Below are 20868 nucleotides of genomic sequence, written 5' to 3' on the forward strand. Positions count from 1 at the left end.
CAAATAAAAAAGGGGCTGGAAAGTTTGGAAAGGTTAATTGAAAATTATCCAATGTATTGTTTCTGACTATGTATACCCATATCCATATCCATACTCTCCTATCTCTGCACAGAAAGACACATTTTCTCAACTCTTTTTCAGAACCAAATTTTTCATTATGGTTGTCCAGTGCTCTTTCCTCTTGTTTTATTTCTTGTAGAAATTGATTATTTAAAAAATGAATTGGGGCAGCTAGGTGTCGCAGTGAATAGAGCACTGGCCTTGGAGTCAGGAGGACCTGAGTTCAAATCCAGCCTCAGATACTTAACACTTACTAGCTGTGTGACCCTAGGCAAGTCACTTAACCCCAATTGCCTCACCCCCCCAAAAAAATTAATAAAAAAAAATGAATTAGTAGCACTGGCCCTGAATTCAGGAGGACCTGAGTTCAAATCTGGCCTCAGACATGTAACACTTACTAGCTGTGTGACCCTGGGCAAGTCATTTAACCCTAATTGCCCCGCAAAAAAAAATAAAATTAAAAAAAATGAATTAGTGCTATTCCATAACAGTGTTAAAAATTATTCATTAGCTGGGAGGTTTTCTCCAGTGAGTCCTTCCAACATTGGAGATTTCATGCTTCACCTTTGAAAAGCTATGGCCACAGGGCAGCTAGGTGGCGCAGTGGATAGAGCACCAGCCCCGGAGTCAGGAGTACCTGGGTTCAAATGTGGCCTCAGACACTTAACACTAGCTGTGTGACCCTGGGCAAGTCACTTAACCCCAATTGCCTCACTAAAAAAAAAGAAAGAAAGAAAGAAACATTAAAAAAAAAAAAGAAAAGCTATGGCCACTTTCACATTGTGATGAGGCATCAGGATAGATCTTCAGGAGACATAGAAGGATTTGGTCATAATAATATATATATATATCACCCATAGTAAATTCCTAGGTTTCTTTTGCAACTTTGCACTTCTAAACTTTTTCCAACATACATCTAGAATTAGATCTTTCAGTCAATAACTCATTTTTCTAACATTTAAAAATTCATAAAACCCCTTTGTCACAGCAGTCTTGAAAATAAATTAATAAATATATTCCAAATATTAAATATAGATGGATTTAGGGATTACTAATTCAATGGCTTGCTTACTTCAGTTATTATAGTTAAAAATAATTGCTGGTATTTAAGATTTGCTAAGAGCAAGAATTTCCTAACATTTTGACATCGACAATTTTCTTTAATCTAAAGTAGTCTAGTGACATTCAGTAATGTGCTCAGCAGAAATAGAGGACTGGTACTAAGATGTATGCTAGTCCCACCTCTGTATTTAAGTTTCTGCACTATTTATAGTCTTCCCTGATGTCTTGTTTGTTGAAACATTTTATTGATATCTCTAAAAGTTGTCATTTCTTGATATTTTTTCCCTTGTGTTCCATCTGCTTACTTGTTCTTTCTTTTATCTCAGCCTTATCTCACATTTTTTACTTTAATGTACTCTGTGTTCTAACCTAAGTGTACTATTAAGTAGTCCCAGAATTCAGCATTCCTTCCCCTCACCTCTCTGCATTTGAACATACTGCCCCCATTCCTAGGATATGCTCTTTTTTCACCTCTACCTTTCAGGATTGTTCAGTATTAAGATTGTTAATTTGTCAAAGTTGTTCATTTGAGGAGGAAAAGGCATCTTGGATTTAATTTTCTTTTGTTCTTGGATTTGCCCAATAGAAGATAAGTTTCTTGTAGACCTGGACTGTTGTATTTTTGTCCTTTTACCCTTAGTGTTTATTCCAGTTTGGTATTCATAATGAACACTTAACATTTGATAAATTTCAGTTTATGCATGTGTTATACTGAACTTTCCTTGCTTGCCCTTTTCAGATTTTCTACCAAGGTCCATTTTCTCTTAAGGTTAATATACCTTTATTATGCTTCATTCTTTTGCTTTCACCAGAGGAAGATTAGAATCTTTATTGTAGGTTGATTTCTTTGATAGACCTTGTTCTGCTCTGTTGTTTGTGATTCACTATCCTATAAGCTACAGAACAGGGTTTAGCTTGTAAATAAAATGAATATCCCTCTAAACTGTTGAACTGTATTGATTAGTATGCCTTCTGGGCAGCACACTGGTATCTTCAAAGGATGCTGAGCAAAAAGCCACCCACACCATACTTCCTTATCTACCTCATATGCCCCCAACTTTAAAGAGGCCTTCGGCCATAAAGAAATGTAGAGTAGGTGTCTATTCACCCCATTGAATTTAGCAGATGTTCTCTCTTCTGTATAAATTGTCATTTGTTTTTGTTGTCAGTGGCCAATGCTTGCCACCTTGTTTATGGTTCTAATTTCCAGTGGCTACTTAAGCCATCTGCCACTTTTGCTTAATTTCTTTAATTTTAGATATTCTGTTACTTTTATAATTGGGAAACGCCTGGCCTTTTATAAACCTTGCTAACTAATTAGAGCACACCTTTCCCTTCTACACAAAGTTCCCTGAACTTTTCACACAGTAATAGATGTAATCTTGGCTCTTCTCAGCAAAATTTGTTGTTGACATTTGTTCAGTGGCTACTTCTTTGCCTGCCAAATAATTTTGGGGGTGACATCTATGTTTAGGGCCATTCCAGGAACCTGACATCTTCTGGGACCGTAGATGGATAGCCCATAGCTGAAGTTATACATTTGATACTTTAAACATACTTAGTTGTAGAGTTAGGTATGCCTACTGTATAAGAAAAGTTGTTTTTAAGTGACTTCTGCCATGATTTTATTCTTATTTGTCTAACACGTTCATTCATGTCCTGGCTATCTTTCCTCCTAGGGCCTCGAGTTATTGGATCTAAGACATGGAAATAAATTATTTCTAGCAGTAACTCTGGGGAAATGCTTTGGACCAAACAACTCTTAAAATTGAGTTGTGCAACTTGCAGGCCATTTTAAATAGTAATTTTAGAATTATTAAAATTTAGAATGTTGGGGCAGCTAGTTGGCACAGTGGATGGAGCACCGGCCCTGGACTCAGGAGTACCTGAGTTCAAATCTGGCCTCAGACACTTAACACTTACTAGCTGTGTGACCCTGGGCAAGTCACTTAACCCCAATTGCCTCACTAAAAAAAAAAAATTAGAATGTTGACTGCAATCAAAATACTGTCTTCAATTTGTACTTGAAGTACCTATAGTACTTACAGAATTTTATCAGTTTTTAAATAAGTCATCTGACTTAAACTTGAAGCAGAATGTATGTGAAGCATATTTTAGTTGGGAAGCAAGATTGATAATTTTCCACATTGCAAATCCCACCCCCCTTCAGATTATCAACCAGAAAATCTTTAATACACATGCTTCTAGGAAAACTTGAAACTTGAAAATAAAATACATGGGTGTGATACCACCCTCAAATTACCAATTCTTTGAATTTGATGTTTTGGTGATAAGATTAAATGGTAATTACCAACAGTAATATTCTTTTAGAATGGTGGTGTCAAACTCCAATAGAAATAGGGGCCACTAAACCATACATAAGAATCCCTGCCACATATTGACACATATTATCTATGTTCTATTGTATTTTTTTTTATTTTGTTAAATATTTCCCAATTACTTTTTAATCTGGTTTGGCTTCACTGAAGAGTATAGGTGCAGCAGACACCTCTTAGACTATAATTATTGATATTTACATATTTAAGTGATTCATTATTTCACCAGTGTTTGTATTCTTTTCACTGATGCATATTATGACCATTCTATACTTTCATAGACTGTTTTTGTGAATTGCTGCGGCCAAAACATTTTATCACCTGATGGCCAACATTCTGGCAACAAAGCTATTTGAACCTAGGTTGATCCCTGGACAAAAGGCATGTAGTCTACCAGTACCTTTTCAGCTTGGTATGGAATTTGTCAAAGCATGCATTATGATGGTATGATCTTGTAAGAAATTATTTTCACATCATTAGAACTGTAATAGAGAATTTGTATATGTACATATATATAATTTTGTTTAATATCTGTTGGTAGTCAATCTTTAAATGACTCATAAATCTTTTGGGCAGCTGTTTCAATATTTTATTTCCTGGTATTTCGAATTTATACTTTGTTTCTTAATTACATTACTTTATAAATTAAGTGTATAAAAAGGACAATTTTTTAAAACAAAAACTAGTCAAAAGGAGTATATTAATTATTATTACCAGGTACCTGGAATGAGTTAGAAAACTTGAGAAAGAATATAGCTCTTAATTTCTCGGCAGCTCAGGCAAAGAAGGAAAAGATGGGAAATGTATGCATTTTATTCTTATTTTCTGATAAAAGAGAGAATACAAATCATCTGGAGGAATTTTTTTTCCTAGTATTGACCCATTGGAGAAATGTGTTGTGTGGGTTCTTATATAAAGGATACTGGATAACAAATCTTCAACTGATTCTGCAAAAGACACAAACGTTGTTTAAATCAGTAATGCTGATAACCAACCTTTTTTAAAAAAGCTGGAGCATAGTATAGATAATTGACAGAAGTATTTCTGCAGGGTCCTAAGGTAAGCTGGGTATGGTTTTTTTTTCTTTCTGATTATCCAGCATAATAAAGGAAAAGGGAAAGAACTTAGAAACTGGGGAAATAAATAGTTAATATGTTCATCAGAGGCATTTCCCCCATCTCTTCCCTTTCACATTTCTTTCCATCTCTTCCTCTTTTCTTTCCCCTACCACAACTCCCCTCTCTCACCTCTCATTTTTCCAGATGCATGAACTGAACCTTACAAGACTTCAAACAATGCAGAGTTGAAGTATGTGAGAAACTAGATTGATAATTTTGTCAGCTTTTGATTGAAGAGTGATAAAAGTGTACATTTAATATACAGAAGGCAAAGTAGCTATTCTGTTAAAAATATAGGGGAGCCTAGCTTTTCTTTACACTGACAAGTATGTCTTTAGACTCAAGCATCTGTAGGGACTTATTACCTGAAAGAGAGTTGGAGTCTAAGCTAAAGTCACAAATCTGCTGGCAGGTCCCTCAATTCGCATAGAGTCATGGAGCATATGGCATATATAAGGAGGACCAGATGTGTTCGGGGGCTGGCTACAAAGATTCCTACATTTAAAAGGCAATAATTTCCTCAGCTAGGACCTTGGAATTTTCTCAAGCTCTCAATTGAGACAGAATCCTCTTCCATAGAAGAGATATTTTTGGCCTAAGCAATTTTGTGGACAGATGTGGTTGAGATGTCTCAACCACAAAAGAAAGTCATTTTTCTAGTTGGACTTCTGATTTCAAGTAAAACTCTTATCTCAATGGATCTGCCAAGATCATTTAACTTAAACATGCATCTCCCTCCCTCATCCAAGTACATAAAAGAAGTGACCTATTGAATATAGGTAGTTATTTATTTTTTATCCAGTTAAGAGTTGGAAAAAGTTTGCCAAATTTGATCATTTTAATTTTGGCATGTTGCAAAAAGACATCCTGTGGTGTAGTAGACAGCTAGTCTCAAAGCCAAGGAAGACTTGTGTTCAAAACCTGTCTCTGACACTTGATGGTTTTGTGACTCTGGGCAAGTCTCTTAACCTCTCAGACTGTGAGTTGCAGAAAAGGTGCCAAGCTGCATTTGTGGAATTGTGTTCACCCAGGAGTTACCTATTCTAATGAAATTATAGATCTAGTATTTATCCCTTGTCTATGTTTGATGCTTAGTACCTTTTTTTTTTTGAGATAGTTGGCAGATTCAGCTGCTTCTAACAATAATAATAATAATAAAAGCTGACATAAAACATTTTAAATTTTACAGATTTTTCAAGTGCTTTCCATACTTTATTTCATGTGGTCTATTTAACATCTCTGTGAGTCAGGTATTATACTGTAGGTATACAATACTATAAGTATTAGCTATTTTGAGATGAGGAAACTCAGACTCACGGAAATTGTGACCTGTCTGGTCAAAAACCAGTAAATTTCAGGGGCAAGGTTTGACTTCACTACTTTAAACTGCAAATTTTTATATATTCTTTCTCACAGCCTTCCAGGAAATGTTAAAATTATATTGTTATTATAGAGGAGGTTAGTTCTTTCTGTAGTCAGAAATTACCTACTCAGTTAATCCAAAAGTTCTACCCAGGGAATGGAAACTCAGAAGGGACCTTAGAAATGATCTAAATTATAACTGCTTTTGGAATTCTCTCAACATTCCTTGGTAATAATCTGTCTAATACTCATATATTTCCATGGACCGGACTACTACTACCTGATAGGACAGAATGAAGTGTTAAAGTAAAGGTGAAAGTTTAAAAGTTTAAAGGTGGAAGTTAGAAGCCAAGAGAAATAGAGGCCCCCTAAACCATGCACAAGGATCTGTAACGATTGGAATGATGCCACCTGCTGGAGCCTTACTGTAGGAAAGCTCCACCATGAGGAGAAGACCTCTGAGGACAAGGCCTTGCAGCTTTTCTTTGGTCTGTAAGGAGCTAAAATTCTAGCTAGTCTGTCTAAAATATCTAATGAGTGGTCGCCAATAAATTATAAGTTTTAGCAAGAGTTAGACTTTTAAGCATTTATTAAGGAGAATAAGAATTTAGTGAAAAGAAAGAGAAAGGCCTAGATTCATCTATCTATCAAAGGGAGAGCGCATTTCTAACTCCCTTCTCCACCTGAGTCCTGAGGAAAGAGAGCAAGAGAGCCAGCCTCGCCCCCTCTTCCTCCCACAAGCAAACATCACTTCCTGACACCAAAGAAAAGCTGCATGGCCTTGCCCTCAGAGGTCTTCTCCTCATTGAGGAGCTTTCCTACAGTAAGTCTCCAGCAGGTGGCGTCATTCCAATTGTTACAGATCCCTGTGGACTTCATATTGACTTAGAAAACTACCTATTAATATTGCTTACATTTTGTCATATTTTAATTTATTTTATTAGATATTTCCCAATTTTATTTAAATGTGGCCCAGGATGTTGTGAGCATCATCTGGCCTATATAGGTCTTAGACAGACTGGATGCCTCTGCCTTAAAGAACCCTTTCAGTTCTGAAATTTTATTATTGCTTCTGTACCTTCTTTCTCTCTGGACTACCAGTCATGGAATATCATCAAAAAATCCTAGATTTGCCAAAATGCTTTTTTTATATTGAGCTCTGTAAGCTCAATAATGTATGCAACTGTGGACTTCCTGCTCATATGCATTGTCCAAGCCTATCTTCCTTTCTATGTACAATGTCTTACATTCAGAAAAGCACTTCTATGAAGTATGTATTCCTGGAATTCTTTTATTTATTATGATTTACATTAATTTCAATAGAAAGACCAATAAACAGTGGGAATTCTAGTACATTCTGAGATAGATTGTTGTAATTATCAGAAATTTTTACTTTTATTTTGATCCAAAATATGCTTCCTGGTAACTTGTCCACTTTGTCCTAGCACCTAGCACAGTACCTGGCAAATAGTAGTTGCTTAGTAAATGTTTATTGACTAACGTGTTCCTTTTTCTTCCCTTTAGGACCAAGCAGAACAAATCTGACCCTCATCCAGATTATAGCCCATCAAATACTTGAAAACAGCCATAGTAATAAATGAAAGAAAAAGCATTTATATGTGCTAAGCACTGGGGATAGAAATAGAAAGAGAGTCTGTATTCTCAAGGAGCTCACTTTGTAATGGGGGCAGTATCACATATACAAGGTTTCACCTGCAAGTAAAATGAAAAGGTCCTATGGTCCTTATGGTGCAACAGCAAAGCAGATGGTAGTATATCAATTTCATTGTCATTTCTACTGATAAAAACCATATCAGTTCCTGATAGTGAACCATTTACCAGTGCTAAGTACTGTAGTAGCAAGAATTTTTCCTTTTTTTTGAGCCTGTAGTAGCTGTCACTGCAGAACCTACAGAAGCAGTTGTTGGGCCACTTCTCCATGGGTGCTACTTCCCAGGATGATGGCTCCACTGATTGGTCTGGAAGCAGGACAAATAATTTGGGAAATGCTGATTTTTAAAAAGAGTTCATAAAAGTATTTTATTATTTTCCAGTTACATGTAGAGAGAATTTTCAACATTTGTTTTTATAAGATTTCTAGTTTCAAATTTTTCTCCCCTCCCCAAGACAGCAAGCAATCTGATGTAGGTTATATATGTACAATCACATTAAACATATTTCTGCATTAGTTATGCTGTGAAAGAAGAATCAGAGCAAAAGGGAAAAACCTCAAAAAAGAAAAATTAAAAAAAAATAGAAATAGTATGGTTCAATCTGCATCTGGATTCCACAGTTCTTTTTTCTGGATGTGGAGAGCATTTTCCATCCTGAGTCCTTTGGAACTATCTTGGACCATTGTGTTTCTGAGAAGAGTTGATCAACACCCAATGTTGTTGATACTGTGTACATTGGGGAACACTACTACTGTTGCTAAAACTTGGATTCAGGGTCCTAGGCTGCTTCTGTCAGTGTTTCAGGGATGTTGTGGTTGAGTGGTAGTAGTGGCTTCCCTTGTCTGGCACAAGTCTCCTCCTGTCGCTTCCCTACGTTTGCTAGACTAGTTTGCTTGCCCCATAGGTGCTCTCTACTTATGTCTGTTCTCGTCCAGAGAAGAAAACTTATTTTTTCATTTGAACCTTATTAAGCATGGTCTTTAAGCCTTTTATCATGTACTCCAGTCTGTGTTTTTTCTAAAATATAGCATACTGAACTGAGTATGATATTCCAGATCTTGCTTGATCAGGTCAGAGTATTGTAATGGTAGTAGTAGTAATCATACCTTTTGTTTGTTTGTTTGTTTGTTTGTTTCTCTCTCTCTCTCTCTCTCTCTCTCTCTCTCTCTCTTTTGTGTGTGTGTGTGTGGGGGGAGGCAGGCAGGCAGTTGGGGTTGTGATGTGCCCAGGGTCATACAACTAGTAAGTGTCAAGCGTCTTAGGGCAGATTTGAACTCAGGTACTCCTGACTCCAGGGCCAGTGCTCTATCCACGGTGCCACCTAGCTGCCCCCATACCTTTCTTGTTTGATATACTATACCTTTTCATGCCACCAAAAGGATCTATTAACTTTCTTGAAAGGTTAGTGTGTCTCAGTGATTTGCAGATAGCTAAAATATCCAAATCTTTTTCACATGAGCAGTTTTCTAGCTATGTTCTCTCCTATATTTGTGCTATTGATTTTTTGAATCAAAGGATAGGAATTTAATTGTTAAATTTCATCTTTTTAGATTTGACCATTGTTCTGGACAGCTGATGGTTTCTTGTATCCTCACTTGTATCTGTATAGCTAACTTCGTGCCTTTTTATCTTACTGCTGCCTCAGTAAACTTGTAAGCAATAGCCAAGAACAGACCCCTGGAGTTATCGTTAGAGATTTTCCTCCAGGTTGTATTAGCCCATTAATTTATTTTGGGGTCTATTCATTCGAACGTCTGAATCCCATTTTATTCTATGAACCTAGCTCACGTTTTTCAGTCTTGTCAACAGTGATTCATTGGAAGGCTTTATCAGATGCTGTGCTAAAATATAGGTGGTATTTCTTGTCTTTGGCAGTCCTATGTTCCAGTAGTTTAGTAATTCTGTCAACATGAAATTTAATCTGGTGAATGACTTTTTTTGGCTGGGCAGTAGGGGTTAAGTGACTTGCCCAGGGTCACACAGCTAGTGAGTGTCAAGTGTTTGAGGCCAGATTTGACTCAGGTACTCCTGACTCCAGGGCCAGTGCTTTATCCACTGTGCCACCTAGCTGCCCCGAATGACCTATTTTTGATGAACCTGTTTTGGCTCTTAGGGATCACTGATTCCTTTTCTAAAAATGCTCACAATCTCTTTAATATGTCTTAGTGTTTTGCCAAAAATGTCAAGTCCTTCAGTAGTTTGAGGATTGCACTGTCTTTGCCTTTTGAAAATTGGGACAGCATTTATTTCCAGTCTTGTGGTACCTTTTCAAAGATCAGCAGCTTAGCAATCACATGTGCCAATTCAGAACAACATCCAAATGTAGTTTTCTAGGTCTGGAAAATTGAATTCATTGAAGGCAGCTAGATGTGCTATTTAATTTCCCTCTCAGGTTTCAGTTCCCTGTTAACCATTTTGGTTTTATCCTTTCTAGTCCAAACATGTTCTCCATGGTAAAGAAAAGGCAGAGAAGAGTTATTTTCCTTCTATTGGTAGAACACATGTGGCAAAGGCAGTCTTATTGTCTTATTCCTTCTTTGATCTTACTCTTGCTAAAATTAAAATGTTTTTATTTTGGCATAAGTTTGTTTCTGACCACTTTCATTTTAGCAAGATTAATCAATATATACAGATTGATTTTAGAAACAGGTAATTTAGGACAGAATTCTTATGTCTTAAAGATCCTTAATTGTGTCTCCCTATGAAAATTTTAGAAAGGTCTAAAACAACATAATTAGGAGATATAGCATTGTATAGTGGATAAGAGGTCTGGCCTGGGAGTAATAAATACCTGGATTCAGATCCTGTATATTTTTAATAGTTTTCCTTTCTCAGAAATGTCTCTTATTTCAGACCTAAATTTGCCTTAGGCAGCTTCTGCCCTTTCTAGTTCTTCTGTCTAGGCACAAGACAAATTATTCTTAATTGCATATATCAAACTCAGTATATCCCTTCTAGAACTTATTCCCTGATATATTTCTCCATACCACCCCTACCTTCCATGTCTCCCTCTTGCAAACTTCCCTATTTCTGATAGGTCACCCTTGGATTCACATGAATTTTAATCCTTGGAGTCGTCCTCAGCTACTTACTCTCCTTTAACCAATATATACTTGCTAAGACTTGTTTTTATGTCCACCTCTTTCAGTTCTGTCCGTTTTTCTTCACTCAACTAGACATTACCCTAATTCAGTTCATGTCTTTTCACCTGTTACAGTAACCTCAGAATTAGTCTCCTGCTTCCAGTCCCCTGTAATGATTGGAATGATGCCACCTACTGGAGACTTACTATAGGAAAGCTCCACCATGAGGAAAATGCCTCAGAGGGCAAGACCATGTGGCTTTTCCTTGGCGTCAGGAAGTGACGTTTGCTCGTGGGTGCTGTCTATCAAGGCTACCAGCCAATCAACTTGAGGAGCTTCCTGTTTTCTGGGAGGAGACAGGAAGGAGGAAAGAGGACCTGCGCGGAGAGCGCTCTCTCTTTTGGGTTCCTGACTTGATGGTGGTAGTGGCGGCAGAGGACTTCACAGGAAATTTGAGGAAAGATAGGAATGCCAGACTGTTGGAATTCTGTTCTCAATCTTTTTCTATTTTTCAATAAACCCTTAAAAACCTAAACTCGTTTTATCAGTGATTTTAGTCAGTTTCCCCCAAAACTGGGGGAACAGATTAGAATCCACACTTAGAATCTTAAATTACACACTCCCTTTCTCTAGTTCATCCTCCATGTTGCTATCAAAATAATATTCCTAGGGGGGGCAGCTGGTTGGTGCAGTGGATAAAGCACCAGCCCTGGATTCAGGAGGACCTGAGTTCAAATCCGGCCTCAGACACTTGACACTTACTAGCTGTGTGACCCTGGACAAGTCACTTAACCCTCATTGCCCAGCAAGGGAAAAAAAAAGAAAAAGAAAAATGATATTCCTAAGACACAGGACTATGTGACTCCCCTGTTTGTTAAGTTCCATTGGTTTCCTGTTACTGCTTTGATAAAACACAAGCTTCTTTGTTTGGCATTTAAAGTCTTTCACCCAGGGCAGCTAAATGGCACAGTGAATAAAGCACCAGCCCTGGATTCAGGAGGACCTGAGTTCAAATCCAGCCTTAGACACTTGACACTTAGTAGCTGGTGACCCTGGGCAAGTCACTTAACCCTCAAAAAAAAAATCTAAAGTATTTCACCTGGCTCCAACCTGCCTTTCCAGACATATCATATATTATTCCCTTTCACACATACTTCATTCCAGAAAACTGACTTACTGAACTTACTGTTCCTCATGTATGACATTCCATCGCATGCCTTTGTACATCTGTTCTGTTTAAATGGAAAGAGATCCCTTCTCCTTTCTCTTAGAATCTCTTTTTTCTTTCAGAATTCGACTTTTACATGACCCTTTCTGATGTCCTCCCCCAGCTGCTGGTGCCTCTTCAACAAATTGCTTTATGTTGATTCTTTTATGCATTATGTATATTCTGATAATTGTGTGTGTGTGTGTGTGTGTGTGTGTGTGTGTGTGTGTGTGTGTGTGTCATTTCCTTCAACCACTCCTAATACAGCCTGAACTTGAAATTACACCATCCTGATTGTCCTTTTCTGGATGTCTATTGATATCCTTTTTTTTTTTTTTTTTTTAGTGAGGCAATTAAGGTTAAGTGACTTGCCCAGGGTCACACAGCTAGTAAGTGTTAAGTGTCTGAGGCCGGATTTGAACTCAGTCAAGAGACTCCAGGGCCAGTGCTTTATCCACTGTGCCACCTAGCTGCCCCTATTGATATCCTTCTTAAACCATGACTTGGAGCTAGGTGGCAAAATTCATAGAAGGTTAAACTCTTGGAATCAAGAAGACTGCAGTTCAAATCCTGATTTAGACACTTAATAGTGGTGTGAACCTGAGCAAGTCACTTAACCAGTTGTATCTCCATGTCATCATTTATAAAATGGTGGTCATAGCATCTTCCCTGCCATGGCTGTTTGTGAGGATCAAATGAGATTACATATGTGAAGCAATTTATAAACCTTAAAGTGCCATGTAAATGCCAGGTATTATTAAACAGAGCATGTACTGATTAATTGACCAGGGCAAAGTACAATAGAATATTCTATCACTTCCAGTTTCTAGGACGTACATATAAATGACATCTGATTATGTTTGCTTTATCAGTTGCCAAGCCCCACTGTTGACTCATTTTGAACTCATGGTTTACTAAGATCCCCTGACTTCATGGGCAAACTGTGGTCATACTTCTCTTACTCCTTTTTTTTTTTGGTGAGGCAGTTGGAGTTAAGTGATTTGCCCAGGGCCACACAGCTAGTAAGTGTTGTCAAATTTGAACTCAGGTCCTCCTGAATCCAGGGCCGGTGCTCTATTCACTGCGCCACCTAGCTGCCCCTTCTCTCACTCTTACTACTTTTTTTTGAACACTTAGATTCAGCCCAGTGTTCTAGCCTGTTAAAATCTTTTTGGGTGCCCTTCCTTTTCCGCGCTGCGGCTGCAGCCATGAGTATGCTCAGGCTTCAGAAGAGGCTTGCCTCTAGTGTCCTTCGATGTGGAAAAAAGAAGGTATGGCTTGACCCCAATGAGACCAATGAAATTGCCAACGCCAATTCCCGTCAGCAGATACGGAAGCTGATTAAAGATGGGCTGATCATCCGGAAGCCTGTTACTGTGCACTCCCGTGCCAGATGCCGAAAAAATACTCTGGCTCGACGGAAGGGCAGGCACATGGGCATTGGTAAGAGAAAGGGTACTGCCAATGCTCGTATGCCTGAGAAGGTGACCTGGATGAGGCAAATGAGGATTCTACGGCGGCTACTCCGAAGATACCGTGAATCCAAAAAGATTGACCACCATATGTACCACAGCCTGTACTTGAAGGAGAAGGGTAATGTGTTCAAGAATAAGCGGATCCTCATGGAGCACATTCATAAACTGAAGGCAGACAAGGCCCGGAAGAAGCTCCTGGCTGACCAGGCTGAAGCTCGCCGGTCCAAGACTAAGGAAGCACGAAAGCGTCGGGAAGAGCGTCTACAGGCTAAGAAGGAGGAGATCATCAAGACTTTGTCTAAGGAGGAGGAGACCAAGAAATGATTCTCCCCTATCTCCTCTGTACATAGTACCCTTCTATTTGGCTCATAAAATAAAACTTGACAGACTGTCCAAAAAAAAAAAAAATCTTTTTGGGTCTTGACTGCCATTCATTGTGTTAGCTGTCCCTCCCAGATTATGTCATCTATAGATTTGATAAATATGCCATCTACTCCTTAATTCAAGTCAATAATAAAAATTTTAAACATCATAGACAAGCAAAAGTCCCTTACGTTCAAGCAGAATAAGTTCCTTTTCCATACAACAATTCTCCAAATACTTGAAAACCACTATGGCTAATCCAGAAATTGGGGAGAGGGGTTAGAAGAAGGGTATACCAGAGCCTAAGACTTGATATACTTTTCCTCTAACCCATTTACTCAAACTCTTCCCACACACACACACACACACACACACACACACACACACACAGTGTATGTGCTTACAAACATTCTCACAATTGTGTTTATATATTTGTCTAGTGATGAATAAACTACTCTGTCATCTATCTTCCTGACTACAGTATTGTAAAGATGAGTGAAATTATTTGAAAATTTGCAACTCTCCTCTTTCTAGAAATGGATAATTCTTTTACATGTCTTATAAGTGTTTATAGGATAAAGAACCGTCTTCTTTTCTAGGAACTTGGGGAGGAATAGGTTTAGAAAAATGCATTTACTTCAACTCTAGAAATAATTAAGTACCTACTTAACTACTGTGGTAGTAACCCTTCCATAGTCTTAATTATTATAGCAGATGTTATGATTTTTGCTTTTGTGTTGCTGTTTCATGCCTTGTTTTAGGCACTCATTTCTTAAAATACATATTTTACCAACAGGTCTGTGTGTGTATCTTAACACTGGGTTAACTAAACTTATGGAAAGGAAAAACAGGTTTCTTTGAGGGCATCTTACATTGATTCCTTTTATTTATCTTGCATTTTCAGGAATTATTCTCTAATAGACTTTTATTGAGAGAGTCATCTTTACAATGGCTTCAGCTGTGATCAGTTCTGTTCCCACTACTGCTTCTCGTTTCGCCCTCTTGCAAGTAGATAGCGGCAGTGGTTCTGATTCTGAGCCTGGGAAGGGCAGAGGTCGGAACACTGGAAAGTCTCAAACATTGGGAAGCAAACCAACCACAAATGAAAAGAAGAAAGAAAAAAGAAGAAAAAAGAAGGAACAGCAGCAGAGTGAAGCAAATGAGGTATAAAAATAAACTATTTTTTTTTAATTTGTCTGAAGACCCATGTCCACCTACTTATTTTCCTTATTAAGGAAGACTTGACAGTTTTTCCAAAATTTTTCAATATTATTTTTAAGTATTATTTGCATAATGAACATTTTAAAGTAAATTTTTCAATTGGGAAAAATATAGAAAAATAACCTTCCATATGGATGGGCAAAAGCATTCCTTAACTTGAGAAGACCTAGATTCAAGACACTAGCCTTTGAGGGGTAGCTGGGTGGTTCAATGGATAGAGCACCAGCCCTGGATTCAAGAGGATTCAAAAATCTGGTCTCAGACACTTGACACTTACCAGCTGTGTGACCCTGGGCAAATTATTTAACTTTTCAGGTTCACAGGCAAGTTTCTAAGACTTTAAAGGTTGAGAAAAGCCTGTTAGTAGAGGGAATTTTCTCACTGGGAGTTCTCTCTACTCCTAGTGACAGGTCTGGACCACCTGTCCTTCCTCCTTCCCCCAAATAATAATGGAGGGAGTTAAAAACAAACAAACGTTTGACACACATAAAAAACTATGAAGTTTTGTTTTATTTTAGAAAAAACTAGGGGTAGCTAGGTGGCACAGTGAATAAAGCACTGGCCCTGGATTTAGGAGGGCCTGAGTTCAAATTTGACCTCAGACACTTGACACTAGCTGTGTGACCCTGGGCAAGTCACTTAACCCTCATTGCCACACACAAAAAAGAAAAAACTAATCAAATCACTGTTTCTTCTCATACTATTTTTATTTATTCAACTAATTATTTGAGTCTTTAAGAGTGATCTTTCTACCACGGCTACTTTTTTCTGTGTCTGTTTAAAAACGTTTTCCCTCAGATAATTTGAAAGAGAAAATTTTCTTACATTTTTTGGCACTCATTTAGAACTTTTGGGTGCTATCATACTATTGTGCTGCATGGTTGTTACTCTTGAAATTGGGAATGTGAAAAACAGAATGTAGGGTCATATATCTACTATTGTGGTAGTCATTTCTAATTTATAGATGAAGAGAATGAGGTTCGGAAGTGTTAGATGACTTACAGAGAGTCAAATTAAGTCACTGGGAAAGCCAGGAGTAAAACATAGGTCTTCTGATACTAAAACAGTATCTTACAAAATAGTTACGCTTATTAATTTAAAATTGGAATATTTTCATGGTATCTAGGACAGACTGACAGGAAAAAATAGGTTGAAAACAGGCCCACCATCAAGGAGGGTTACTTGTAGATCTTGTGCCTAAGTTAAGATCTTGACTAGAATGTGGCTAGAAAATGGACTAGGGTACTCAATTTCAAGGGCCTTATATTATCTTCTAAATCAGACTGGAAAGGAGGGTGAAAGTTTCAGCAGTAACATCTGAGCCTAAGGAACTTCTTCCCTTCTTTCCATTCTTGTAACCACACTTATTCTGGATCCTTATTTTGTATGGCTTATGCATAATAACCTCATTACCTGGTGTCTCATTTCTCCGCTCATTCTCCCTACCATGCTGTCCTATATATCATGAAAATAATGCAATGAAAATATCTGAGGTAATTGCACTGTAATGGAAGGAACATAAATATATATCATCTTTTCAGGTCTTCATCAGTATCTCTCTTTTGTCAGGCAGGTTGACAGCTATTATTTAGAGTTAGAAGATTTGGGTTTAAGTTCTGGCTTTGCCTTGATAAATAGTTTAACTTTGAATAAGTCACTTAGCATCTCAGAGCATCAGTTTCTTCATCTGTGAATTGGAAATAATACTTGCCCTACATACCATAACTGGGTTTTTGGGGATCAAATGAATAATCTGGGTAAAGCACTTAGTTATTAAATGTTGTATAAATATTATCTTAGTAATGGTGTTTGGATTATCTTGAGAACCCTACTGTGGCTCCCATCCCAGTTACCTTAAAAGTCAAATTAAAAGCCTTTTATTTTTCTTCCCTTTCTCTCAGCTCCTTTATCTTCATTTTTAAGTGGAACTACTATGAAATTTTCTATTAATTTAAAGAATTATTTACTCCATTCATCACATCCAGGATATCAGTGGTCAGTTTACCGAGGGTGGATCAGGTTATTAAACAGATTTTTTATTTTTTTTAATCATCTGAAAGTAATTCTTTTTATGCCAGTAGTTTTATCTTAAAAGTACACTCGTTTTTCTGTTCTCCAGTCTTAATAATTTTGTACTTTTAAAATAAAAGGAATTAAAGAATTCATAAAAGTAAACAGAAAATTGGAACTTAAGAAATAGTATTTCATTATTGTATTTTATGTTTTCTCATTTGTAAAAATTAGACTTGATTTCTAAAGTCCCTTTTAGTCATAAATCCTATGATCATAGTATAGTGCTTTACAGTTTATAATATACTTTGAGTCATTATAACCTCACAACAAATCTGTGAATTAAATAGTGAAGATATTCTCTCTTTTACAGATGAGGAAATTGGGGATGCTACACATACAGATAAGTAATTTGCCTAATGGCACATAGCTTCCTACTGGTATTGAAACTGGAATACAAGTATTCTGATGTTGATGAACCAGTATTCTTACCACTATGTCTCACGGCCTCTCAAAGTAACATTATTAGTGCCCATAAAGTTTTCAGCAAACATAATGGTTATTTTATTTGGTTTTAATAACTGGTTGACTAGTCAGAATAATTTTAATTTCTAGTCACTGATATCTTAGGGTTAATTAGCTGATAGCAATACCCATGCTTTGTTGTTGTTTTCCTTTCAGCTTAGGAATATTGCTTTTAAGAAGATTCCCCAGAAATCCTCCCAGGTGGTTTGTAGCTCTCAACATGAGGTTTCGTTGCCAAGCCCAGTACAGAAAGATTTACAAGAAGAAAATTGGCAAGAGTGGAGACAAAGAGATGAACAGGTACAGTTTACCAGATCATTATTTTTCTTCATTCTTTGGTGGAATTACTAATGTGAATTTGTGAATTTCATGTTAACATAGAAATGAATTAATAGCATATCTTCATTTTTGCTACTGATATGTTGATGAATAATTGTAATTATACTTACTGTAATGGAGTGAAGTTTTCCCACAGCTTTGTATAATTCTTTAGGTTGTGCTACTTTTTATACCAAAATTCTGTCAATAGCTGCTCCCATGAAATATCTTCTGTATCAGTATTAGATGAGTGTGATCCTATTCTTCCATATGACAGTACCTTAAATGTTTGAAGGAACCTATAATGAGCTCTTCTTCCTTTCCCCCTCCTAATTTTCTCTTTTCCAAGTTAAACATCTCAATTTCTTATAACATTCCTTATATATGACATAGTTTAACTTATTTGTGTCTTATATTCCCCATTGTATTGTAAGTGACATAAGAGGTTTGAGGGAGAAGGGATAATTTATCCATAGAGGATTAAGAAAATCATGGTGTGTCGCCTGAACTCAGTTTTCAACATGAAGAAATGTAGGGCAGATGAATCCAAACGTGGGAAAATGCATGTAAAGGCATGAGGTAACAAAAGGAAGGAAATGGTTTGGGAATGGTAGTCCCATTTTCCTAGAATGTAGTGTATATATAAGGGGACTAGTATGAAAAAAAGGGAAGGTAGGAAGAAGCCACATGCTGGAAGGTCTTGAATGCTAGACTGAGGAGTTGCTGCTTTTAAATAATGGGAACCATGAAATTTTTAAATTTTTGATCGATGGTTATGTGATAAGATGACTTTACAGTACAATAGATTGTAGAAAGAGAAGACTAAAGGAATAGAGGAAGATAGGAGATTACTAGTGGAGAAAGTGTAGAGAAAAAAAAGAGTCAAGAAGAGAACTTTAGTGAGTACTTCTAATTTAGAGAGTAAAAGGAGCCAGGAAAGGACAGGAATAGTTAAACAGTGTACCAGTTTAAAAATTTTTTTTTCCTTTTTAGGAAAGGATTGATATTTTCCATCTTGAGGGGCATTCTCTAGTATATGCAAAATAATTGTCCTCTAATATGCTTCTTTTCCCTCAAGTGGATTTTTGTATATACATGTGCATCTTTTTGACCTATAATGCCTACTCCACTCCCTTCCTGTCAGACTTATTTTTATTGAAAATAAGATCTTTTGTTGCCAAATTCTAATCATGAATCCCATCCCATGAAGTCTGTAGTGAAACTGTAAGGTTGTATTAAAAATTGAGGCTCATTGTATTTATTAACCATACTCCTTGTTGATATATCCAGTAGTGCTTAAGATGTAGCATACATCTAGAACATACCAGTAGTTGTTGACTCAAAGCTCCGAGCACCAAAAGTTCTTCTGAATTTGATTTGAGGTCAGTTATATCAATTTACCTAGGAGGATAGACAGCAAATCAATGCACATACTGCTCAGTGCTCTGTGAATTGAGTACTGATTCTACCAAGGAAGTATCAATGCATTGTAGATTGAAATTAAAGTATAGTATCACACAATATACTGAATAACTAGTCAAACATGTACTTTTAAACATAGTGAATCACATTTTGAGCCAGTTGTTGTAAAAAATTGCAGTCCTTCAATACTATGAAAAGTGTAGGGATTAAATGTCTTTAAAATTATCTAATATCGGGGCAGCTAGGTGGCGCAGTGGATAGAGCACCAGCCCTGGAGTCAGGAGTACCTGAGTTCAAATCCAGCCTCAGACACTTAACACTTACTAGCTGTATGACCCTGGGCAAGTCACTTAACCCCAATTGCCTCACTAAAAAAAAATAATATCATTAAAATATTATTGCAAAAAATTTCCCTATAGAAATAATTACTTGAAAATTTTCATAATTTATATATTCACCTGAGTGTTGATCCTCAAATTTGTTTAATGAAGATATGTACTGTTCTAATTGTTAGATTGTTTAGATGATATTCTTTTTGATGAGTTCTTCATTCACCTTGATGAAATTTCAGGGTATAAGCCTTTGGAATCGCCTGAGAGGAATTTCACTATTTATTATAGGTATGTCTACTGGCACTTTGTTTTTAGGACACAGGAACATCAGGATGATTGGTGGGCTGGGTCTCAAAAGGATGGACTCTTACTAGAAGAGCTGAGCCCTTTGCCCTATCTTTATTTTTTTTAATTGTTCTTAGACTTCCCCCATTCAGAAGACAGACCGACAAAAAGCAGAGTAGACCTGCATTGGGGCAGGAGTGGTGTTGGAGTTATCTGCCCAAGTGGAATTTTCTCCCCATATGGAGCAATTTGATTGGCAGTAGTTGCAGAAACATAGGGTAGAGATAAACATACTTGAACACAGTCTGTCTGAGACAGTAGTTATGGGTAGTTCACTGACAGTGTTTGTGAATCCTGGCTTCTATGGAGAACAGAGCAATTTCAAATTCCCTAGGCAGCGTTATCCTATAATCTAACTTTTTAGGCAGATTGGGGAGATTTCCAGGGGAGCTGGCAAGTTTTGGGGAGTAGCCTTATAAAGACATGAATTACCAAGTTCAAGAGCCTCAACCTTCTAGAAACATGGGGTTTTGACCTGTTAGGGCCAAATTTAGTTTGGGGAGAGTTAATTGGGTGGCTTGCCGTAATATTGGGTTCAGAAAATAATGAGAGACCTCTAGGTCCAGAGTTTCCCTTTCTCCAAACTGCCTCTTTCTCAATTATGTCTCCCAGACTAATAAGAAAGGAGATTAATAGCCTCTTTTCCACAAACATCTGGTTTTATTAATGGGAACAAGTGTACAACACAAGTGGAGTTAATAAAACCAGAGACAATGAGAAAGGGGATAGAGAAAGGGAAAAATATGACCCTCTTCCCAGATGGTTAGAATCTAAATCTCTGTGGTAAAAAAAGGCCCCCAGGTACCTCTACTTCCTCAGCTACTCAGAACAGCTTGGGTCTGGCAAAAACTAACTCAAACCCTAAACTTGTTTCCAGCTCCGCTAGCTCAAAGAGCTAGCCTGGCTCCAACAACAGAAACTCACCGCCACCTGGAATCTGTAGTTCTAATAAGAAT

At 37.2% G+C, this 20868-nt stretch overlaps 2 protein-coding genes across 9 annotated transcripts in view; both read left to right on the forward strand.

Moving 5' to 3' along the window:
- The window catches only part of GKAP1 (G kinase anchoring protein 1), a 68605-nt gene that overhangs the window by 2144 nt on the left and 45593 nt on the right, over positions 1–20868 (forward strand). For all 8 annotated transcript variants that reach the window (XM_043983851.1, XM_043983844.1, XM_043983871.1 and 5 more), the window contains exons 2-3: positions 14644–14903; positions 17652–17795. In XM_043983851.1, the coding sequence (XP_043839786.1) occupies positions 14688–14903; positions 17652–17795 (360 nt within the window). In that variant the 5' untranslated portion in view covers positions 14644–14687. The remainder of the gene's footprint in view (positions 1–14643; positions 14904–17651; positions 17796–20868) is intronic.
- LOC122740968 (60S ribosomal protein L19-like) lies at positions 13086–13769 on the forward strand. Its single transcript, XM_043983920.1, has one exon. It carries the CDS (start codon positions 13110–13112, stop codon positions 13698–13700), a length of 591 nt encoding a protein of 196 aa, XP_043839855.1. The 5' UTR covers positions 13086–13109; the 3' UTR covers positions 13701–13769.

Source organism: Dromiciops gliroides, chromosome 1, assembly GCF_019393635.1.
Source record: "Dromiciops gliroides isolate mDroGli1 chromosome 1, mDroGli1.pri, whole genome shotgun sequence".
Lineage (NCBI taxonomy): Eukaryota > Metazoa > Chordata > Mammalia > Microbiotheria > Microbiotheriidae > Dromiciops > Dromiciops gliroides.